The sequence below is a fragment of the Manis javanica genome, chromosome 2 (genome assembly GCF_040802235.1).
Source record: "Manis javanica isolate MJ-LG chromosome 2, MJ_LKY, whole genome shotgun sequence".
Lineage (NCBI taxonomy): Eukaryota > Metazoa > Chordata > Mammalia > Pholidota > Manidae > Manis > Manis javanica.
This window is the reverse complement of record NC_133157.1, coordinates 92,918,027-92,942,798: the sequence shown is the minus strand read 5'-3', so window position 1 is coordinate 92,942,798 and position 24,772 is coordinate 92,918,027. Positions and strand designations below refer to the sequence as shown.

The window sequence follows — 24,772 nt, the reverse complement described above, 5'->3', positions numbered from 1 at the left end:
CTATGAGCTCATAAAAAATTAAAATAGATGTCATATAAAAATGTTCAATTAACTATAAGACAACAAATAGGCAACTAAGTGAAATCATGAAAGTGATGCATGAACAAAGTGAGAATATCAACAGAGACAGAAATGTAACAAAGAGCTGAACAAATTTAGAAATGAGAAATACAATTAACAAGACTGACACACTCACTAGAGAGTTTCAACAGTAGACTTGATCAGGCAGAATAAAGAGTCAGCAAACTTGAAGATAAGTCATTTGAAATAATTGAGTCAGAGAGGAAAAAGAAAAAAGAATAAAGCAAAGGGAGCCTAAGGGACTTACAGGACATGATAAAGTGGATCAACATGTGCATTATCGGAATCACAGATGGAGCAGAAAGAGAGAGAGAGTGGTAGAAGGCTTATCTGAGGAATTAATGGCTGAAAACTTCCCAAATCTGAGGTAAGAAATGGGCATATAAGTTCAAGAAGCTCACAGAATTCCAACTAGGATAAGTTTAAAAAGCACCACACTGAGACCCATTACAATAAAAAAAGGAGTGAGATGATAAATTTAAGTGCTGAAGGAAAAAAACTCACCCCAAAATACCTGATCTGTGAAAGTTATCCTTTGAAGGCAAAGAAGAAATCAAGACTCCCAAATAAAAAATGTTGGGGAATTCATTACCACTAGACATGCTCTACAAGAAATGCTAAAGGGAGTACTTTGAATTGTAATAACATGGTAGACAGCAACAAGAAGCTGTTAAAAATATAAAGTTCTTTGGTAAAGGTAAATGCAGGGACAAATATAGTAACCTATATTATTGTAATTTGGTATATAGAATTTAAATGACAAAAACATTTAAAAACTGTTTGTAAGTCTATGTTAAAGGGCATACAATATATAAATATGTAATCTGTGATATGAATAACAGAGTGGGGGAAGAGGGAACTGTAAAGAAGTTGTTTCTGTGTGCCATTGAGATTGAGTTTTTACCAGTTTAAAATAGAATGCTATAACTTTAAGATGTTTTATGTAATTTCAATGGTAAATACAAAATGTCTATAGAATATATGCAAGAGGGATTGAGAAAGGAATCAAAGTACATCATTACAAAAAATTCAATGAAAAAAAGGGAGGCAGTAAAAGAGGGCCAAAAACCTATAAGATATACAGAAAACAAATAACAAAATGGTAATAGTCCTTCTCTCTCAATAATTACTTTAATGTAAATTTAAACCCCCTAACCAAAAGGCATGGATTGGTTGGATAGATTTTTTTAAAAGCACCTAACGATATGCTGTCCACAAGAAACTCACTTTATATTTAAAGACATACATAGGCTGAAAGTGAAAGAATGGAAAAAGATATTTCATGTGAATGATAACCAAAAGAGAGCAGGAGTGGCCATGCTTACATCAGACAAAATAGACCTAAAGTTAAAAACTGTTCGTGATGCAAAGAAGGACATTATATAATGATAAAAGGACCACTTCACCATGGAGATATAACAATTATATATATTGATGCACCAAACCTCATAGCTCCTAAATACATGAAACAAACTGACAGAATTGAAGAAAGAAACAGCAACAAAATAACAGTAGACTTCAATACTTTGCTTTCAATATTGAGGACATGAAGTAAGGAAACAGACAACTTAAATAGCACTGTAGACCAAATGGACCAAACAGACATATATAGAATACACATTCTCCTCAAGTGCATGTGGAACATTGTCCAGGACAGACCACATGTGAGGCCCCAAGACAATTACTAACAAATTCAAGAAGATTGAAATAATATAATGTGTTTTTTCTAATCACAATAGAATGAAACTAGAAATCAGTAGCACAAGGAAAACTGAAAAATCCACAGATAGGTGGAAATTAAATAACACACTCTTAAATAAGAATTAAAGAAGTCACAATGGATACTAGAAAATAGCTAGAGACAAATGAAAATGAAAACACAACATACTGCAGCTAATGGAATGCAGCAAAAGCAGTGTTAAGAGGGATGTTGATAGTGATAAATGCATATGTGAAAAAGGAAGAAAGATTTCAAATCAACTTAACTTTACACCTCAAGAACTTTAAAGAACACACTAAACCCAAATCAGTCAGAAGGAAGGAAGTAATAGAGATTAGAGAAGAGATAAATGAAACAAACAATAGAAAAACAGTGGGCAAAAAAACAACAAAATGGAGTTGTTTTTTGAAAAGACCATTAAAATTGACAAATCCTTAGCTAAATTAACAGAAAAAAAAGAGAGAAGACTCAACTAGTATCAGAAATGAAAGAGGGAACATTACAACCAATGCAAATAGAAACTGCTGTGAACAGTCATACACAAATAAATTGGACAACCTAGAAGAATGGATAAATTCCTAGAAACATACAACGAGCCAACATTGAATTATGAAGAAGTAGAAAATCTGAACAGAACAATAATGAATAAGGAGATTGAATAAGCAATGAAAAAAAATCTTCCCAACAAAGAAAAGTCCAGGATCAGATGGCTTCACTGGGAAATTAGTACCAATCTTTCTCAAATGCTTCCAAAAAATTGAAAAGGAGAGACCATCTCCAACCTCATCCTCTGAGGCCAGCATTACCCGAACATCAAAGCCAAAGACACTACATAAAACTATAGACCAATATCCCTGATAAATATTAATGCAGAAGCCCTCAAGAAAATGCTAGCAAATAGAATTCAATAGCAAATTAAAAGGATTATATACCATGACTTGTTCCTGGAATGCCAAGAGTACTTCAATGCATGAAATTAACCAAGGTAATGTACTACATCAACAGAATATGGAGAGGAAAACCATACACAATCATCTTCATTGATGCAGAAAAAGCATTTGACAAGATTCGTGATGAAAACAGTCAGCAAACTATGAATAGATGGGAACTTCCCCCACATAATAAGGGCCCACCCGATGTGTGTGCACCTGCCCCATCCTACCTGGAAGTGGGGCATAAGGCACTATGTCCCAGGGTTCCTGGTCCAGTGCCTTAACCCAAGGATGGGTCAGTGTGTGACAGACAGTGTTCTAACCAGACCCTGTGACGGAAATGAATCCAGAAGCACTGGCATCTTCCTATTACAGACATGAAGACTTGGGCCTTCCCCAACCAGCCTCTGGTGGCCCTGGGTACACCCCTGGAGCCCCTGTGGGCAGGAGGGGGCCAGGCCTGGCATCTGCACCTACTCCAGCCCCCAGGAGACTGAGGCAGCCAGCAAGTTCTACTGGAGCACACCTTCAGAGCCATAGCTGGTGTGGCCCATAGTAACCAAGACACTTATTTTCTCTATTTCATGATGCATGTCCACCCTCCCAGGGCTGGCTGAGTCACAGAGGCAGGAAGGCCCAGCTGCAAGCCAGGCTTCACATGCAAACCAGCTCCTGCAGAGCCTCCATATCTGCTAATCCCGTACCCCAGTCACCCAGTCTGGTTCCAGATATCCAGGGGCAGCCTGTGCCCAGAGTCCACTGAAATCAGCCCACTCCAATGTGCCCACCCTTCCCCACTTCTCCCTTCTCCCAAAAGCCACAGTAGAGGTTCCTCGCTCACAGTTTCCACTCCCCTGCCTCCTGACTGAGCCTGCTTCTAATCGTGTGTCCCTTGCACAGCACGCCCCTCCTCTAGGGAACCATGAGTGACAAACTCCTTTTTCAATGGCAATTGTCCCCTGATTTGTTGACCTCACCACAACTGAGTAATAATGAAACCTGGGTTAAAACAAGGCCCCGTCCCAGCTCCCAGGAAGTTGGCTGCCATGCTGCCTTCCCCCGCCAGGCCCGTCCCCTGGTGCTGGCCAGGTAGCCAGTGCCATGCCCTGGGAGCCAATAGGTCCAACCCTGGCCACATGCCACCTGTGCTTCTCTTGGGACCCTGTCACCTGCAGCCTCTCCAAGCCATTCTCTGCATGCACAGAATGGCCTCTCTAAGCCAGGAACTGTCTGCTTTATTTCCGTGTCCCCATGAGTTCCAGGACCCAAGGGATGCAGACAAGCTTTCTCTCTAGGCAGACCCACCACTCTGTGGGCACACCTGCTTCCCTGGGCTCTGTGCTTTGGGCCCCACTCCTGTGCCTGGGCTCCTTCCGCATCTCTGCCACATCCGGGGGTGTCCTGGGGTTTCCTAAGATGGGGTGACAGTCACACTGCTTTCCTCTCAAGCGCTCCGCAAGGCGGGCAGGAGCCACCAAGGAAGTATGCTAGCTGTGGCACCATCACCACTGAGGCTGTGCACCTGGTCCCACCCCGGCCACCTTGGGGCAGGGTCTCTGTGCCCCAGGGCCTGTCCACCAACCCATCACTGCAGGGGCCTCTCCGAGTATGGGCATCTGGCCAAGCATGGGTGATGCCCCTGGGCAGAAGGGCAGCCTACCTTGGCAGGGTCCACGTCAGCCCTCAGGGGGCTGTCCTCAGGATTGGGCTCCTCGCTGCTGTCCTCACCCACGTCACTGTCGGCCTCCTCCCGCAGGGCTTTGTCATCGGGGGCCCTCGCCAGGAGCAGCCCCTGGACGGCGTGGCCTGAGCCCACCTCCCTGCCTTCCTCGCGGGGGATGTGCCCCTCGGCCACACTATAGGATGGACTGCCGATCCTGCTGTCCCAGTTAGGGATCTTTGTGCCCCTGCTGGGCCCCCCAGTGGGGCCTGTGTCCAGGGGGCTATCTCCTGCAGTGGCCTGGCTGCCAGCACTCCCGGGGACAGGGTTCCCACTGTGGGCACCCAGCCCGATGGGCAGAGCTTGGAGCTTCCCCTGGTCTGTGCTCGGCAGCTCCACAGAGCAACAGCCAGGCCCGGCATCTGGCATCCCTAGGGCAATAATGGGGGCAGGGGGCCCTGGAGATCCCCCTCCTGACTCCATCCTCAAAGCTGAGCTCTCTGAGCCGAGTGGGGGCTTCCTGTTGGGGAGAAATGAGCATGGTCACCACCACTGGTTGGGCCAGCCTGGGCATCTGCTGAGGACAGTGTGGGGCCGCACCGGAGGGGAATGGACTCTCAGTGCTGAGCCTGTGGAGGGACCAGGAAGAGTGGGGAGCATGGCAGGGAGGCTGGCAGGCTGCTTACCTGGTACACAGCTCCACTGAGGGCAATGGGCAGGCGCTAGGTTCCCTGCTGGCCACATCCGTCCAGGTTCGGCCACCTCCAGCAGCCTGCAGGGCTGGGGGCTCCGCTGAGAATCTTTTTCTTGTCCTGCAAGTTGAAGGCCAACAGTTCAGGAGGTCCTAAAAGAACAGGAAGGGATTGAGAACTGTCTCTCTGCCAGCAGTGGCTGGCAAAGTGGCTCTAAGGAGGGCAGAAGGGCAGAGCACGGCCTGGGATGGTGGAGCTCAGCAGCCCCCCGGCCCCCAACACAGGGCACCTGGCAGCTCCTGGAGCCCAGCTGCAGCTTGGGCCAGAACCGAGTTTGGCTTGGTCACAGGGCACCTCCCAGTGCACAGCCATGCTGGGGCTCGAAGCCCCTCAGGCCCCATACTCATGCCCTCACTCACTGCTCAGCCGCGCTGCCTGCAGCCTCTCCACATGCCCGCCTCGCATGAAGTAGAACAGAGAGCTGCTGGTGCAGACGTGGTCTCACAGACACAACCAAACTGGTGTCTCCAGCCTGCCCCACCCCCGCCTGCCCCCACCACGCAGGGGTAAGGGCTGCAGAAGCCTCCCCGCGGGCCAGCGTCCTCCAGAGCCGGCCTTGCTTTAAGTGACGCCACACCAGGGCAGGATTCATGTTTGTCATTGGCTGTGCTGCACTCTTAAGGAGCTGAATGCAGAGATACCGTAAGATTTCTAAACAGAAAATGCACACTTTGCTGCGTTCCTCTCACAGCACAAGAGACAGACTTGAGTTTCCAGAAATCAGACATAGCACAGCTGCGAAAACATGCCAGATGGAATGCGGGCCGGGCACTGAGCTTCAGTGCGGCCCAAGGCAACCAGCTGGCACCAGGTGGGACCCACTGCAATCCCACCTCAGGGCTCCCTGCTTCTGGTCAAGGGGGAGTAACAGGAACCAGAGTTGCTCTCTCCCCTGAAACAACCAAAAGTGGATAAAACACATGGAAGAGCAGCTTGAGAGATGCGGTAGCCAGGCAGCCGAGAACAGCAGGGCTGATGCAGCCAGCCCCTGTGGCCTGGCTCCCTGCCTGAGAAGGGGGCCCCAGGTAGACCCCTGAATGAGGAGTTGGAGCTGAGAGACCAGAAAGACCAAGGCAGCCAGAGGTCACAGGACACAGGAGGGCAGTCCTGCAAGGAAAGAGGGCAGAGGGCTGTGGAGAGAGGAGTGGGCTCACACAAGTGCCGGGAGGCTGTGGGGAGGGGATGGCTAGGTCTGCTGGCGCAGGTGCTGGGAAAAGCACAGGGCTCAGCATGAAGACATCCTCCAGGGTGTGGAGTGTGGGAGGGAGGGAGGTCCTGGGTGCAGAACAGCTGGAACCACCTCCACCTGATTCAGGAACCTGCAGGAGTGGCTCACTCACTAAGTCTGGTGCCCTGCTGCCTTTCTAAGGCCAGGGCACACCAGGCAAGCCAGCCTGCCCTCCCACTGCTCAGGGCAGTGGGGCACTTCAGGGAGGGGACACATGTGCTCATATGCCCACACATACACACATTTCCACAATGTGCACACAAGCACACACATACATATAAACACTCCCATGATGTGCCAGGAGCTATGTAGGCACTTCTGCGCTCACTCAGTCTGACACCAAGGTGTGGCGTTCTGAATCTCAGAAAAGGATGCCAAGAGCGATACTGGCAACGCTGGCCTGGCAGGAACCAGCACCTGGGAGCTGCGCCCACCACAGATGCTGTATGAACCCTTGGACTCAGCCCAGGGGCCAAGCCATGCCATCACATGGGAGCTGAGGGGCCGCCAATTCTCTGCCCGGCCACTCAGCTTCCTCCTTAGAAGTCCTGCGCTGCCTGAGCTGAGTGAGGCCCCAGCTCCCACTGGTCCATGCCTAGGTGAGCTGTGCCCAGGTGAGCCAACCCCAGGTGAGCTGCAGGACTTGGCCAGGGCCTTGGACACCTGGGCTGTTAGCACTCCGCAACAAAGGCCCCAGTATGGACTAGGGGAGGCTTGGGAACTGCAGAAACATGGAGAAATTAAGTGGTCCCACTATCCAGGGTGTCATGGGCCATTTCAGCAGCTGCGTCCACAGCAGCCAGGGGATGGGACAGCAGAAGTGCTGCAGCCCCTGCCCTGGAGCCCTGTGCTGCTCGGTGGTTGCACAAGAAGGACAGACGGACCGTGAGCCTGCCAGCCCCCCAGCTCCCCTGCCACCAGATATCCCATCATTGGGGGCAGCATGGGAGCCCCTGAAGGCCACCACACAGATCCCAATTGTTGCCTGGCACCTGGCACGCTGGGGGACACACAGGCAGGGGATGCCCTTCTCTGATCCCAGAAGATAGCTGGCATGAGTCTGAGAAGAAGCCTTAGAAACTGTCTCCACCCTCCTGGCAATGGCACCAGAAAACCAAGTGACAGCTGCCGACTGCGCCTCCAGCCCAGGTCTGGGAGATAACAGTGCTCGGTGGGGCTGCTCTTTATGCCACCACAGTCGGGCCACTGGTTACCTGGAGCAGGTAATGTGAAAAACACTGACCAAGCCCTGGGTGTGCAGCGCACCTGCATGCATGGGCATGGCTGGGAGACAGGTGGCAGAAGCCTGAGAGGCTGCATCCACAGTGAGACAGGCCTTCCACACTGGCCATGCCAGGCAGAGTGCCCCGTGCCAGTCAGAGAAGCTGCCCCATGACCCAGAGGGGCATCAGCTCCAGGGTCAGGCTTGGAAGCACGGGGCCTCCACCTGGAAGGTGCTCTTGGCTATAGCTGGTGTGGCCCAGGATCTCCACACTGTCTGCTGAGAACACAGAGTAGCCACAGGTGCCACAGGTTGCCACCTGCTTGGGGCTTTGACTGCAGCGTGGGACCTGTAGGGAGGATGGGGTACCAGGGAAAGCAGAGCGGGCAGAAAAGGAGATGGTTCACCTGCCTATCCCTGCTTTCTGACACACCTGGTCAGATGGTCCCCAAACTGCTCACAGCATCACTTCCAAAGTTACTGAACTTTTTAAAACTGTGTGACTGATGGGCCCTTTTTAGAAAACTTAGAAATTATGGGGAAACAAACAGGAAATAGCAGTTCCCATCACCCTGGCACTGGGATATTTATATAGGTGGTGGCTGCAGGTGGCCCCACAGGCTGGGTGACAGGGGGTCCAGGTGACTGCAGCTCTTCTCAGGCCACCAGTTCCACCAGTTCCAATACAAATCCACTATGTCCTCAAGAACAAATTTCTCCCAGAACTGAAGGCAGAGACTCAACAGGTATCTGCACGGCCATGGTGACAGCAGCATTATTCACAACAGCCGAAAGGTGGGCGTGGCAAGCTTGGCTTCCTCCAGCCTCATCTCCTTGCCTGTAGAATGCACACAGCAGTCCTGCCAAGTCCTGAAGCCTGAGGCCCCGTGGGGCACTCCATCCCACTCGTCACGTGGACGTTGTCACGGCGTGGGCAGACCAACCTGGCTGGGACCACTCGTGGGCCAAGGGCTTCACCCAGTTGTGTTACCATGTCATGGAGCAGGTGGAAAGGCTGCTGAGCCCCAGCAGGACCTGGCAAAAGCATGCAGTAAGCATGGTGATGGTGGTTTGTGCCCAAGAAACTCCCGGCAAGCAAGGCCAAGGGCACACAAGGCTGAGGCTAGAAGTCCAGCTCAGGACTGCATGTGCCTGGGAACAGACCACACACACGGCTCTGACTTAGCCTTGTTACTTAGACATTTACTTAATATTTTTCTTTTACTTCCTGTTTTTATTTTCTATTTTAAGTTTTCTATACTAATTTATTGAATTTCTACCTTCTGTTTGGTTTCTGCTTTTAGTTTACCTCATCTAGAAGGACTAAAAGCACATCAGTCACTGTCTTGCCATAAAGAAAGAAACTGTAAAAATAAAGTCATGACCTTTACGATGGACAGTGTGCCCTCACTCCATTGATAGCCAGATGTGTGGTGAAGCAAGTCTCAGGGTGGGCACAGCAAAGCTCCTGGAGTTTGGCTGCGTGTTTGCAGTTTTTCACAGTTAAGTTTGGGGGACCTGCTGATCCTCGCAGCACTGCAGACCCTGGCCAGTGCCTGGGGTACGGCAAGGGCCCCCCTGGCCATGGTTTCCACTAGTCCGACTGACCTCCGCTGGGCTCACTGAACAATTCTTTCTACATGGATTACGTTTGAAATTTTCATTTTAGAAAAGGAATGAAACAAACAAGAACCTTCTGACACCTTCCCACCCTGAACACTGTGGCGGCCCCATTCCCCGCGAGCGGTCCTGCAGCAGCGGCTGGGTCCTACTCCGGGTGAGCCTCCACTCTCCCGTTCCCCAGGGGCTCCTGCCCTGCCAGCCCCGCACCTGGCTGTGGGCTGGGTGGAGACCTCCTCAGCCACCTGGTTTCCCTCCTGGCACACAGGACCTGGCAAGTGTTTGGTGACCAAAGGAACAGCCTACATTTCCCTTCCAGTATATGCTTCTACATAAATATTCAAAAACATGCTTAGCTGAGTCCAAGTTTTGAAAATACAAAATCTAAATTGATATTACAGAAGGTCAAAAGCCACCTCCTACAGCTATGTCCCGGGTGCTGACAAGCTCCCAGTGACCTAGCAAAACCCTGGGGCTGATCATTGTCCAACTCACTGGGGACCATGAACAGTCATCACCACCATCCCTGGGAGCCCAGACACAGGGAACATGTCCCATTAGGGGACACATCCCAAACAGAGGGCAAAGAGCCCCAGCCAGAGGGAATAGCATCCCAGACTAAGGGAACAGCAACCCAAGACACAGGGAACAGCATATCAGACGGGAAGGGCACAAAGGCAAACAAGAGCCAGCTGTCTGAGAGCGGGCAGTGTTCCCAGAGGTGGAGCGGCCAGGACCCAGGGATGGCTCCATGGCGCATTTCAGAGTCACAGGCAGCCAGGGGGCAATGCAGGTGGGTGACATCCCCTCCAGGTCTGTCCTCCTGGTGACCCCATGCTCATCCCTGCTAAGGTGGGGCCTCTATTTCCCCTTTTGTCAGTGCAGTCATCGAAGCCCACATGGGTGGGAGAGAGGCTGTGGCAACGCGTTGCTCCCGCCCAGCCCCGCCCATCGCTCTCAGCGCTCAGGCCTGCAGAGCCTGCCCTCAACTCATTTACCTCAGCTGCCTCCACCCACCAGCGAGGCCAGGCCTTTGCATGTCAGAGCACACAGGCCTGTCCAGTTTTAGGGGCTCTGCACTAAGAGGTGCTGGCCCTTGTGCTGAGATAGGCCTCAGCAAGGAGGAACCAAGCCTTGGCCTCCTGCCACTCCAGGCCAGGAACAAACCACTTCCTCCCCCCAAACCCAGTCCCACCCAGCCCTAGGGCTGCCTGTTAGCGAGCCATCATGCTGAGAAGGTTTGGGCTTGGGCCCCACCGGTCAGCTCCAACGCCGTGGAGGGCACAAGGGGGTCTCTGTGTGCCTCCATTTCCTCTCCTGCAAAAAAGTCCTAACGTGTCGGTCCTGGGTGCCCCTGAAGACAGATGCAGCAGCAGAGAGTTGCCGCAAGCACGCCAGCCCCACAAGTGCCCTGCTCGCCTTGGGAGCCTAGCCCTTGGGCCCCACTTCACAGGCAGAAGAGCAGCTGCCCATCATGGGGCTGGGACGGACTGTGCCAAGGGACCCTGTGGCCCTCCAACAGTCCAGGCACTTCCCCTGCTGGCTCTCCCCAGTAGGGTCCCAGAGGCATCCTTCTATCCCCCATGGGGGCCCCACAGCACCTCCCAGACCTCAGAAAGCTGGAAAAGGGGGCTCAGCCACATCTCAGGACCCCACTCTGCAAACCGAGGGCAGGGGAGCAGGCACTTTGAGGGCATCTGGGCCCTACAACATTACTGCATCACAAACAGGCAGCATCTGGCTGTTCCCACTGCCACCATGTCCTGTCCAGCCTGCCAGCCACAGTCCATCTGTCAGTATCTAAACTTCAAATCACACAGAAACCTTACAAAGCCAGTTGTGTTGGAAGGCCTGGCCCCCTAGGGACTGTGTGTGAAACCATCACACTCCCTGGCCCAGGCAAAGAAAGGCCCACCCTGACTCAGGCCTACCTCTAAATCTGGGCAGCCACAGCCCTGGACCCCCCAGGCCAAGGTTCATCTTTGCAGGCAACACTGGCCCTCCCAGTGGAGCCCCACACTTGCCGTCTGATGCTGCCCATGAAAGCCAGGCAGTGGGTCACAACCAGGAGCCACCGGGCGCACAACAGAAGCTTCCTGCCTTGAAGACATCTGGCACCAACAGCCCCAGCTCTGCATGTCCCCAGTCTCCCAAAGGACCCTCCAGGACCACAGGGCCCTCAGGTGGCAGAAAGTGGCTCCACTCACCTGTCTCCTGGGCACACACTTCTCTCTGATGACTTTGCACAGCAGCAAAGCAACTTCCTTGTGTTGGTTTTCACAGCCTGGCTCACCAGAGACGGGTGTTTGCATTTCCGCCCTGTCACAGTGAGCTGCCGGTCGCTGCCTCCTGTGAGAAAATACAGCCCCAGTTGGCTGGAGCCCTGCCCTAGGGTGGCTTAAAGGTTAACGGACTGGCCCTGGGCTGCCAGCAGGGCGGGGGCAGCAGCCATCTGCCCATGCCTGGAGGCTTTGCGAGCAGGCCCTCAGGTGGTCCTGCTGAGGACGGCCCAGCAAGCGTCCCAGGCGTAGTGGTCTTTCTAGGTAGGAGCAGAGGAAACTGCCAGGGATCAACTGAGCTGAAAGCTGGTTGTTTCAGTTATTTGAATGGTGCTCTGGGTGCCCCCTCCCCCGGGAGGCCTTCCCCACGAGGGTGTGATTTCCAGAGAGAATAGAGACCCAGGGTTCCCACAAGGCTTAGGCCACGAATTCTGACACAGTGTAAACAATGGCTTCTCAGCCAACCCTACAAGCTTTCTCAAAAACAAAGTGATTTCTCTGGGCCTCGGTTCCTAATGCCTCCAAGGGCCAGGGGTGCACATGTAGAGCCTCCCTCCTGGAGGCAGTGCTGGACATGCATGGAACACATGAGTGTGATGAAATCAACAGGGGCTAGCTGCATGGGCCTCCTGGGGCGCATGGCAGGGCATCTGTGCACTGTCCAGGGGTGCATGGTGGGATGTCTCTGCACCACCCAAGGGTGCACAGCGGGGTGTCTCCGCACTGTCCCAGAGATGTCCACACAGCTGGAGAGCACTGGCTCCCATGTCCACTTCCTTCAAAAATCTGTTGCTGCTGGGGCTGAGGGACACTACCCATTTTAATGCCACCAGATGCTCTTCCTTTTAACCCCAGATTCCAAAAATTCTAAGGCTGAGTTGCTGACAGGCACTGGTACCCCGATGAACTATGGTCAGAACCACAGAGTGCCAGCCCGACTGACTGCCTCCAAGAATCTGAACAGTGGGTGGGGATGAGACCCATCTTGCCTGCTGGCCAGCCCTCATCGCCAGGAATCCTGAGCTGCCCCAGCCAGAAGGCCCGTGTCTCAGGGCCTCTAGGCTCACACACTTGCTTGTGGGCTGTGACCTCCTTGAGCTGTGGAACCCCTCAGAGCCCCAGTCACTCCTCCACAACTTGTAAGAATGCAGGATGCGAGGCTGGAGTTTCTGGAGGAGCAAGAGCCTGGCAGGGGGTTCCTTCTGATGCTTCCAGCTGGGCTGGAAGGACAGTACCTGCCACCCTCCCCAGACAGCCTGGCACCACCTGGAGTCCCAGGCTCAGACCCTTATTGTGTGGAAACGGCATAAGAAGGCAGAGAAGCTGTAAAGACAAAAAAACACCATGTCCCTAGGTCATGTGGGTGCCTGGCCAGAAAGCAGCCCTGGGGCAAGAGTCCGCACATACTAAGGGGCACCTCGGCTGGGGAGGTGACACTGCCCGACAGGAGACATGCTTGTGGCAGCCGGCCCCCAGGACAGCCGGGTGGTGGTGGCCACCTGGCATCCTGTGTGGGGCAGCAGTGCCCCCTCTGGATCATGCTGACCTAGCGACGTGGCCCACAGGACCAGCGGAAATGCTGGGGTGACTCCTGGCCAGATCAGAGAGACCTTCGTGGCTACTGCCTTTCTCTCCTGGGTCCCTTGCTCTAAGCAGCAGCCAGGCCAGGAGGACCACCACTGACCCCAGCTTACTGGGGTGCAAGGAGTCACCAGACAGGCCCCCAGCTGAGACCACAGCTCCCAGACAACCACAGCCTCGCCAGAGACTCTGCACTGGAGCCAAGCTGCACCCAAATTTCTGACCCACCAAAACTAACAGAATTGACAAGAATTTCTGTTCTTTTAAACAACTGGGTTTGGGGTGATTTACAGTGACAAATGGGTGATGGTGACCTAGGTCCAGGCCAACCCACAGTGGGGAGGCATCTGCAGGCACTGAGGCACATGTCCCTGATTCCCCACCCAGTATTTCACTCATGATCCCCAGCCTGAGGGTTCCCGGTGGTGATAGCTCCACAGGTCAGAGGCTCTCAGTGAGGGCTGCCCACCACTCATCCACCCTCCAGGATGGCACAGGGGCCATGCTCATGAAGGGTCCTCAGAGAGCCCCAGCCCCTCTGCAGAAGGCAAAGGGACCCAAAAAGCTGGGTGCCCAGAGGGGCCTGTGTGACCAAAGGCTGTAGTGGGCAGGTGGGCAAGACCCTTCACCCAGGGGGCGGCCACTCTTTTCCCTTAGGAGGTGACCCACGGGAGAGGCCTGGCCAGCTGAGAAAAACCGTAGGGGAATGCTGGCTGGGGCAGAGCCCACACCCTTGGGCTGCTTCCCCAGGAAGGTCTGCACAGTGCAGGGTGGGAAGAAGGATGTGGCCTCACTGGTAAAGGCCAGGCTCATAGAGTCCCTAGGTCACGAGTGTGGATTCTGCCCAGCCCCCAGCTCCCTGGTTCACTGTTCACTCCCAAGCACACGACATCTGCTGGCAGGACAGAGACGGTCATGGCCCTGGGTGTGGCAGCCTGTGCAGGTGCACATTGGCTCCTCTGCCGTGATCTGGTGTGATCTCACCAGAAACCCCCAAACAAGCATATTATTCCCATTCTGCAGATGAGGCGTGGAGGCTCAACCCCAATCTCCAGGGTGAATGGAGGATGAGGCCTTCAGGGAACACAGAGGTGGGACGTCTGCCCAGGCCCACCCAGTGACAGCACCAGGCTGCAAGTGAGCAAGGTGTGTATGTAGGGCAGACACCCTTGCAAATTGGTGAGGAAAGCATGAGCTGCAGAAATGAGGAGAGGGGTAAACATGGATCACCACCTCTTATCATACACATAAATCAATTCCAGATGAACCCAGACCAAATATGAAGAGCAAGGAAAGCCAAACCTTTTGGAATAAAATTTATAAAAGGGTCCTTATGACTTCAGGTAAAAGAAAGTTTTAAGCATAATTCATAAAGGAAGGGGATTGATGCACATGAACATGTAGACTGTCTACACAGCCAAAGAAACAAAAACACAAGGGGAAAGGCCAGCAGGGGCCATGCCTAGAACACAGAGCAGGTTTATAGTTCTCAGGACCAGGCACCCTCCAGGAGTCCAAAGCTGGAAAGAGGCAGCCAGATGTTGAGACTCCTGGGCACACGACACCCAGAGTGAGCATGCACCCTTCCATGTTTTGGGTTTTAGACTGTACTTTTTTGAAAGTAGGAATGTTGACAGGGCACCACACTTCCAAAGGCTCAAAGTGGTGCATGGTATGTGCATGGTATGAACGTCTCTGCCCAGGATGCATACAGGCTCTCCTCCCCTGACAGCACACCTTGGTGAGCAAGGGCAGGAGTGGCAGATCTGAAGGGGCTGGAGGCTTAACTGAGACACAGAGGGACCAGGAAGCTGGGTGTAGGGGCTGCAGTGGGGGAGACCCGGAGCTGCCTGGGCCCAGTCCAGGCCCTGCACCCACCGGCCTCACAGGCTATGCCTGCAGTCACTGAACACAGACACGCCAAGAGGCTCACAGCCCCTTCCCCAGGCTACCACGAAAAGGCCTTTTAATTTGAAAATGACAACACTGTTTTGAGCATTTTATTACAGAGTTTTTCCAAACACAGGTTCTCTGATGGGTGCACAGAACATCAGGTCTCAGTTTAATTGGGGTTTTTCAGAGCCCTGGAGTTCTGGGGTGCTGATTCAGGCCCACTGGCGGTTCTGTGGGGGAGAAACAAGAACGTGGCAGCCAAGCCTACCCTTCTGTGGTGTGAATATACCCCATGGGCTATTTGGGGCATGGCTTTGTCATGGGACATACTTACATGGCTGCTTGTCATTCTCCTGAAATTCCATGCTTTGTCTCCCAACCTTAATTCCATGCCACTAAGCTGGGCCTAGCTGGTCCCTGGGAGCCCAAGGTGAGGCTAGGCAGCCACACACAGCTAGCTGCCTTTATCCCCCATGCAGACGGGCTGACCCACGTCAGGGGCCCACACCCTGCCACCACGCCCTCCCGTCCCGCCCCAGCTGGGCCATTGTTTGGCCACCACAGTCCTCTCCATTAGCACTGGGACCCTCTCTAGGTAGGGACAATGAGCTTTTCTCTGCACCATTGGCTAAAATCAAGTGACGGATGCAGGACACCCACACGGCACCACCCGGGTTCTGGAAAAGGCTCAAATGCTTTTCATGCTCCTACGACCAGGGCCATTGGAAAGGTTTATCCTCAGCTAGCAACACCGTTCTGGGGCATGCTGTGCTTCCATGGGTGTGGCTCCCTGGACAGGCAGAGGTGAGCCCGCATGTGTTGGCAGGCCTTCTTGCAAAAGTATCAGAACAATTAACATCACAATCCCAGGGCCCATTTCAACGCCTGTGCCAAAAATGAGGGTTTTTACAGTATGAAATACCAAACAGTGTGAACTGGCAGCTTGCTGTGGTTTGTCCGCATCGTGAGCGTGAGGGGGCAGAACAGCGGCGCCACACCCACTTCACTAAATACACAGTGGCATCCAAGATAGGGTGCTGGTGCCATCTGACTACAGTCTAGCTTCTGGTGTTCCTAAGTGCAGCCCAGTTACAAAGGCACTAACAGTGGAAAATCTATGTGGAGGGCATACAAGAACTCTGTATGATCTTGTTCCAGAATAAAACTATATTAACTATAACCTACAAAACTATAAAATAACTATAAAGCTATTCCAGAATAAAAGGTGTTTATGACCAGTTGTTGATGTTTTAATGAGCTGGGACAATCCCTTGGTAGGTCACAGAGGGTTAGCTCTGCGCCAAACTCTTATCCCTGAAAACATTTCACGTTCTGAACAGCTTCCAGCTCATGTGTGAATCAGGAAGCAGCCTGAGGACAGAGGATCAAAGCCATCACCAGATATAAAGCATGTCTGATGTTGACATGACTCAAAACACATTTGATTTTGTTGCAAAATGGCTCAGGTTTTGTTTTCTTAAGATTCAGATGGATGCCCCCCGTGTGGGTCACCACCGTCATTTAGTCTCTGTGGGGCACGAGTGGGCTGTGGAGTGATGCAGAAGCCAGTGACTCAGGGCATGGGGGAGAACAGATAAGTCACAGACAAGGAGGCCTAAGGGGCTCCTGTATGTGACAAGGGCCCCCGCACGCCTGGCGAGTGTGTAGAGCACGCACTGATTCCCCCTGTCCCTGCCAGACGGGCCGTGACTGGAGGCTGTGGGTGAGAGGCTGTAAGGGGACAACCACTCTATGCCCTGCACCCACCCCTCTGGAAATGGGCGCCACAGGCTCACCTGCCTAGGTGCACAATGACAAGGAGCCAGGTGTCCCTGTGTTGGAGTCAGTAAGAGCAGAGCTGGAAATGCCAGGCCCACCCAGAGGGGACTGGGTGGGAGTCCACAGCCCCTGCAACTGCCGAGGGAGACACACATGTGGACAACGCAGTCCTGTGGTGGAATGAGGTGCCTGGGGCAGTGTGCTCCCCACATGGGCTCTGCAAATTTTTTTAAATGGTTCTGAGAAAAGAAGTCCACTTATACGTGGGCAGAAGGCAAATGTGGCAAAATACTGACACTTGGTAATCAACTGCAACTTCATGTAAACTTGAAAATTTTTAAATGGTTTAAAATGGTCATTTATGGAAAACAAGAGTGAAGCTGAATGGAGGCAGATGGGAGAGAGGGTATATTTTTGGATTTTTAATCATGTAACCATAATCATAGAATGAGTGGACATCCATATGGAAAATAAATCATAATGATTTATTTAATACATAAATGATTTATTTAATACATAAATGATTAAGGATCAAAACCTTAATCATTTATGTAAGACTTGATAATACAAACACAAACAAACACCTGTACTTCCTCCTGTGGCTTGTCTCCATGACAAAGTGGAGCCAAGATGTGACGGCTCCACAGGTACAGCCAGGGGCATGGGGCACACAGGGAACACAGGAGCCATGGGAGCATGGGGCACACAGGGGACACGGGGGCAAGGGGGAGTCTGGGATGTGGGGAGCCCAGGGGGCACGGAGGGCACTGCTATCCCACAGAGGTAGGCCAGTCTGGAAAGGCATGCAGTTGGGGTGCACCCTGCCCCCAGGAAAGCTGTGTGTAGCTCAACCAAAGCAATGAAGCCATGACAGCACCCAGCTCACCCGCCCCCCAGCCGAGCCCCCGTGCAGATCGTCATGCCCACACAGAGAGGCCATGACACTCAGTGTAGCCAAATCTGCCGCAGGGCAATGCCAGGGGGAAGGGTGTGTGTGTGCCCACAGTGGAGAACTAGCTCAGCAGACTGCCACAGAACGGACTTCCTACAATAAGTAAAATGATTTACTACATGAAATAATTACTATAATAATAAAAGTGAATTAAGCTAGAAACAAGACAGTGTGGTGTCAGCCCAGGGGTAGAGAAGCAGATCATGGGGGCAGAATGGAGTCCAGAAATGGGCCCACAGCCGTGTGGTCACTGATTTTCAGTGAAGGTGCCAACCTTCCTCACAGTAAAATGAAGTCCTCTCAGCAAGCTAGAATGAGTGGACATCCATATGGAAAATGACCTCTGACTGTCACTCAGAGCACACAGGGAAAACAGCTCGATGTGGGCAAGATTTCCTGGGCCAAAAGGCACTAGCCACAGAAGAACAACTCAATAAACCAAACTTCATCATGAAGAACAGGTTTTCAACAAAGAACCCCATGAAGAAAATGAAAAGGCAAGCCACAGACTTGGAGGAAATATTTGCACTACATCTATTTGACAAAGAATTCCTACAAAACAACAACAACAAAGACAAATGATCCAGTAAAAATAAATTGAAGAAGAGACTGGGCCAGATACTTGACTCTAAAAAGTTATGTGCATGGAAAGTAAGCCCGTGGGAAGACACTCAACAGCTCCTGTCAGGGGAATGCAAATTAAAACCACAGCAAGGTATCATGACACCCATCAGAATGGTGACAGTGATGAAGACTGACAATACCAAGTGTTGACAAGGCCATGAGCACAGAACCTTACATGGTGCCAGTAGAAGCATAAAATGTCCACTAACCAGAGGATGAATAAGAGAAGAGTGGTATAGCCATTATATGGTATAAAAAGGGGTGAAATAATGATATACTAATAGCATGGGTAGATCACAAAAGAAGCCAGACACAAAGACTGCATCAGGTGAGAGCCAAGAAGAGACAGAAGTCATGAAGTCAGAGCAGTGACAGGCTCTGGACTCTGGCGGGGGGCAGGGTGATCAGTTTGCTGGGGGTCCAAAACAGAATCCCATAGAAACAACAGCAGAAATTCATTCTCTCCCCATCCTGGATGCTTGGGGTCTGAGATCCAAGTGCTGGCAGGGCTGGTCCTCCTGAGACCTCCCTCCTGGGTGCAGGTCCCCATGTGACCACCCCTCTGCGTCTGTGTCCTGATCTCCTGTCCTTATGAGGACACCAGTCAGAAGGGACTGGAGCCCATCCATATGACCTCATTTTAACTCAATTACTTTTTAAAGGCCCCATCTCCAAACACAGCCACGTTCTGAGGTCCTGGGGTAGGACCACAACATGTGAATTTGGGGGGATACAGCTCAGCCCATAACACCCCCTAAAGATGGGAACAGGCAAAGGTGTCATATTTTTATTCATCAGAATAGTGGGTGGTCTAGCCTGTAAAATAAGGCAAGGCAGGGAACTCCCTGTGCGTGGAGTGGGGTGGAAGACATGAAAGTGTCCACATTTGCAGATGATATGATCGTCTTCAAAAGAAGTCCCAAGAATCCATACACACTCTCCAAGAGCCGGTGAGCTCAGCAGGTCGTAGATATAAGGTCATTTCATAAAAGTCATTGCTGGCAATGAAAATGCAGACACCAAAAATTTGAAAATACAGTGCCATTTACACTAAAAAAAAAAAATCATCAAATATAAATAAGACTTGAACTTAGCTTGCATGCTGAAAACTATAGCATGCTGATAAAAGAAATAAAAATCTAAAAGACAAAAAAAGGCATGTGTCATGGCTTGATGATGCAGTGAAAGAAAAAAAGAGCATCATCCCCAAAATGGTCAACAAGGTCACTGCAGTTTCCATCAGAACCCCAGCGAGATTTGTCATAGATCTGAGATGCACCCATTCTAAAATTTAAATGGAAAAGCACAGGCCCCTGCATAGCTAAGCAACTTTGAGGAAAAGAGAGGAAGCGGAGGAGTTGCCGTCTGACAGTAAGTCTCCCTCCACGGCTACGGCCAAGACGACACTGGGGAGAGGCGTGGATCAGTGGGACAGAGCCAGGGACCCAGGCGGCCCCACCAAGAACAGGGGTTTTGACAAGGGTGCAAAATCAATTCAGGGAGGAGAGCCAGCCTCTCAACGCAGTGTCTGAGCGATTAGACATCCACGGACACATGATCAACCCCGACCGACCAGAACTACCCACCTTACACCAGCTCGAACTCAGCTGGTCACAGATTTAAACGTAAAATATAAAGCTAAAAAGTTAAAAGAAAAAAATAGGAAAAATCTTTGGGATTGAGGACTAGGTGAACAATTCTTAGACTTGACACCAAAAGCATGATCCTCAACAGGAAAAGTAGACAAATCTGAGTTTTTCAGAATCTGAAGCCTCTGCCCAAGGCCCTGGAGGGAGAGTGAGCGGTTGGCCAGATGGGCAGCGTTGGCAATTGCCCCCACAGGGCTGCTCGCAAAGCACGGGAGGACCCCGCAGCAGGACAAACGCCCTGCTGGACACAGGCCAAAGGCACCCAGAGGCCCCAGAAAGAGAGGACACACAGACAGCCCAGAGGCATGGATGGGCCATCGCCACCCTGGTGAGTGCCTGCTAAGGCCCTGAAAGGATGAGCACAGCGAGCCAGAGGCTGGCGCAGGCGGGTGGGGGCTGGGCACTCACACGGGCAGGCCACACGCCACGGGGCAGCCACTCTGGAAACCAGTTGGGCAGATTCTGTGTAAGTGGGCGCAGCCACCCGACACCCCACGACCTGGCACAGCAAGTGGCCCCACAGGGATGATGGCGTGGCCCATGCGGGCACCACGCTCATGACCAGGCGGCTCTCCCTTTCCAGCCCCAAAGTGCGAGCCAAGGACCTGCAAGGGCACCACTGCCCTGTGGCAAAGCTGTGCCACAGCCACGCCACTGACAGCCTGGAAGGAGGGGTGCTGGTGCACAGCACAAGCTTCTGGAGGTGCAGGTCAGTGGGAAGGCCCCTGCCACATGGCCCCGCCACGGGCTTTCTGAACTAGTGCTGCGGCAGCCAGGAGCACGGGTGTGGGGAGAGGGATGTGAGTGCGAGGCAGGGCTGGAGTGCCCGGAGCCTCTCAGGTGGCTGGGACTGGATCAGCTCTTGCACTCTGCAGGGCGGCTCCACCGGGGAGCAGGTCTTTGTGAATCTACAGGTATTTCAACCCAAAAAGTTTGATTTTTATAAAAGGCTCATGGAGTTCCTGGGTCCTTAGGAGAAACAAGTCATGACTGGACCAAGGCAGCCGCTAGAATCCTTATCAGATGCAGAGAGGGAGGGAGGAGGCCGACCTGGTGTCACCGTCCTCCTTGGCCAGACTGAGTCCCCACAGACACTGAGAGAATGTGGTGCCACCTCAGAGCCATCCCCATTTCCTTTCCTCAGGAGGGAAGCTGCAGCTCAGAAGGTGGCATGATTGCTGCAGCCACACCTCTCAGGGCCACGCTGCTCAGGGGCCACCCACTGGTGGATCATGTTGCATGAGGACCAAGCCACTCGGGGCCACGCTGTTCTGAGCTGTGCAAAGGACAAAACCCAATGCACAGGGCAGAGGTGGGCAGGGAGCACGGAGGCTGCAGGGCCAGAGGAAGCCCTGGAAGGAAGAGCTCCAGTACCAATAAGGAAGCTGAAGCTCAGAGATGCCAGGTGCATCAGGCAGGCAGTCAGCCAACAACCATCTCCGAGCAGCCAGCAGGAGCAATGGCAGGCCCAGAAAGCAACTCCCAAACGGGGGCCACTCATGGGCCGCACAGGGGCTGGCAGCACCTGTCAGACCATGGCGATGGCACCAGGGGTCCAGTGCTGTCATCTCCCTCCCCAGGGCAGTGAGAGCCACGGAAACGCCCACCAGCCGGGGTGGGGTGCTGGGCAGCCTGCTTCGGGGGGTTTCCATCTTCCCTCCACGCTTCTCCATAACACATGAATGTCTACAAAGAACATTGATTATATTTGCACTTGGGAGGAAAGCCAGCCCACTTAGAAGTAAGAGACTAAAAACCGTCTCCACAGCTGGTGGGAGGTTCCAGGCCTCCGCAGTGGCCATGAAAGCTGTCTCCGTGCTGGTTGCCTACGGGAAACTTAATTCCCACTCAGCGGCCTGAAATCTGAGGAGCAATGTGGTCAAGAAACCCAAAAGGACGCCAGGTTCAGTTTTGCTCTCTGAATACACACGTTTTCAAAAAGTGCTCTAGGTTGGCTTAAACCAAGACTGCACCTTGTTCAAAGATGGAAGCTAGCCCTCGGTCTGTGGCCAGGGCTGGGAGGGTGGACGGGTGGACCAGCACTATGAGGCTGGCTGGCTGGGTGCACGGAGCCCCCTCCCCAACACCATGCTCAACACCCAGAGGCTGGGCTGCGGCAAGTGGAGCCTCCTCACCACTTGCTTTACTTCCTTACTTAAGCAAAAACAAACCAGAATTCTCTGGAAACATTTTACGGGTACTCACCTCAGCCTGCGGTGTTGCTCCAGATCCCAGGAAGGTTGGGTGATCGCAGAGCCTGGCGCCCTTATCTTCAACCAGGCACTGTGGTCACCCTGGAGGAAAGTGGGGCTGTATTTTAACTGTGCGGGAACATTTTAACAGCACGAGCAGGGCTGTGAGCACTCAGGCAGTAAGGGCTGCGCACACTGCCAGGCTGGGGCCTGAGCCGGGCGGTGGGGACCCTGCCCTCAGGGCCCTGAGCAGCCGCTGGCACCCTTTCCTATTCGGATTGCAGGCTCAGCTCACAGGGCGTCTGCTGCCAGAAAGGAGGGCAGAGGAGAGAGGGAACCTGTTTGTCCCTCAGAAGGGATCTGCAGCCAGGACTTTCTCAGAAAGTAGCCGCAGGCTGGAGAGACTGCTGACCCCATAATCATCAGTTATTTCTTCAGCAGCACAGCTTGGTTTGCAGTTTTTTGGAACTTGGTATAAGACAAAGTGTCACAGGGTGATCAGGGGACCAAATAGCCACTTGCCACCCAAGGTCTTCGACTCTGAGCTTGCACCTGCCCCAGCCCCTCTGTGTGGGCATGGGGCCTCTCTGCAGCAGCTCCTGGCATCAGCTAGGCCACCTGCCTTGGCTTCCCATGGACACCCCTGCACATGAAGCCCCCACACAGATGCAGGCAGCTCCTGGCCCACCCCTGGGGTCCTGGTCAGTCACCCAGGAAGAAAGACAACAGCCGCCCTGCCTGGGACCTGTCTCTGTGGAGCAGCACAGGCTGCCGGGAGCCCTGAGACCACACCTCAGATGCCAGGCTTTATCCAGTTTGCAGCCACACCAGCTGTTTGGATCCTGAGGCCAAGATGTTTCAAGGACTAAGAACACAGGAGCAGACAGAAATGAGCCCCATCTGCATGGGACAGTAGTTTGTTTTAGGATGTTACAAGTTCTGTGTAAGACACACCCAGCAAAAATTTAGCCTTGTCTGGCTCTGTCCAGGCAGAATATTCTGAGGCACAAAATTACACACCCAGAGAAGACAGGCTAGGAATTACCAGGAATCAATCAATGGTGTTAAAAAATGAAATTCAACCAAGTAACATTGAAGACCTAATTGGCTTTATTAAGTGACTGGAACTGGGCAGAGTGCCCTCTGGCAGGTGGAGATGCTCTGCGGTCACAGGAAGGGGGGCAAGGATGACATGATCAGAGAAAAGGGTTATTCTGGGTGAGGCTACCCCCATCTGGGGACAAAAGGGTCTCATTAAGTGGATACCTTTGGGGGATGGAGAGTCAGGGTGCTGACCGGAGAAGTCCTGACTGAGCACATTCTGGGGAGGGGGACACATCAGTGCGATCAGGCATCAGACCCGGGTCTGGTGGGTCAGCCAAGCAGGAGTGAGCCCATGTTGGGCCTCTGTGTTTGTTTTCAGTGCTGGGAAACAAAGGGCCTCCTCATTATCTGGCCAAGCATCTATCGCAAGTAGCTTTTAATTTTAAAAGCCCAGTGGAATTCCCTCTAAATGCTCTACACTCACCTCGGGGTCTCAGCCTGGGGCCCACACTGGGGCCTTGGCCGCTGCTATTCCCTGCCCCTGGTCCCTGCAGGAGACTGAGCAGCCGAGAGGACAGATGTCCTGGGAACTGGACAGGGGGCAGCGCCCAGGAGGCCCTGGGTAGGGGGGTACGGCCCTGTCCCTGAGGCCCTGTCCCACACTGTACAGACCTCCTGAGTGGGCTCTCTGGCTCTGGGCTCAGTTCTTCAGCCCACGTCACCAGGAGCTCACAGTCTCCCATGACGCCCAAGGGCCTGACCTGGAGGCGGGAAAGACCTCCAACCCTAGGGCTCCCTTGTCTTCACGGCTTTCTCCCAGTGACCCAGGCCCTCAGAGGGTGGCCCGTGTCCCACGCTCACAACTCCCAGGGACGCCACCCAGCTGAGGCTTCCTACCCCACCAGCTCTGCCTCTCATGTGTGTTCCCCTGTCTCTCTATATCCTGTGCAGTTAGGCTGAAGCGAATGCTTCCCGGGCCAAGATGGGGAGGCAGGAAGGAGGAAAAGCAAGCAGGCGGGCAGGGGGTGGGTGCCAGCTAGTTGGTCAGCGGCCGGTTAGTGGCTGGTGGGTCAGTTAGTCGGGCTACCAGGGATGCTGCCTTTGCTGAGGGCAGCGGGCAGCTGAGAGCCTCTCAGGGGTTATGGCCTGAGGGTCTGGAGCAGATGGATATTCCCTGCAAACTGGCCCATAGCAGCAGGACCGGGGCAGAGCTGGGGCCTGTAAGCTTAGGGGCAGTGTTCCTGCCACACAGGCAGTGAGACAGGCCGCGCATGCCACAGGGCACAGCCCTCAGCCCCACTGGACTGCTGGGGAAACTGAGGCACTGGCCGAGCACATGCCACAGAGGTGGACACAGACATGTCCCGGTCTGAGCTCCCCAGCATGTCAGTGTGCTCCTGGCGCCCAGAGTAGGGCCAGGCCCCCATGGCGCAGGCTGAGGCTGCTGAGCAAGCAAGCCCTCTAAGGGCCCAGGGACCAGCTGTCAGGACCCCACGGCACAGACGAGGAACTGAGGCCCAGCCCAAGCTCTGGCAATGGAGTCCCTGCACAAAGGACACAGCCC

The 24,772-nt window shown here is 53.1% G+C and overlaps 1 protein-coding gene across 7 annotated transcripts in view; it reads right to left on the bottom strand.

The window, feature by feature from the left end:
* The window catches only part of FGD3 (FYVE, RhoGEF and PH domain containing 3), a 31,380-nt gene extending 19,817 nt beyond the window's left edge, over nt 1-11,563 (bottom strand). The window contains exons 1-3 of one of the 7 annotated variants that reach the window (XM_073228894.1): nt 11,423-11,563; nt 5,080-5,237; nt 4,394-4,913 (exon numbers count right to left, since the gene is read on the bottom strand). In XM_073228894.1, coding sequence (XP_073084995.1) covers nt 4,394-4,913; nt 5,080-5,237; nt 11,423-11,527 — 783 coding nt within the window. In that variant the 5' untranslated portion in view covers nt 11,528-11,563. Of the gene's footprint in view, nt 1-4,393; nt 4,914-5,079; nt 5,238-11,239; nt 11,346-11,422 lie in introns of those variants that run through there. The other 6 variants (XM_073228896.1, XM_036991349.2, XM_073228892.1 and 3 more) reach the window with 6 other exon arrangements.
* Between the last annotated feature and the right edge of the window lie 13,209 nt (nt 11,564-24,772).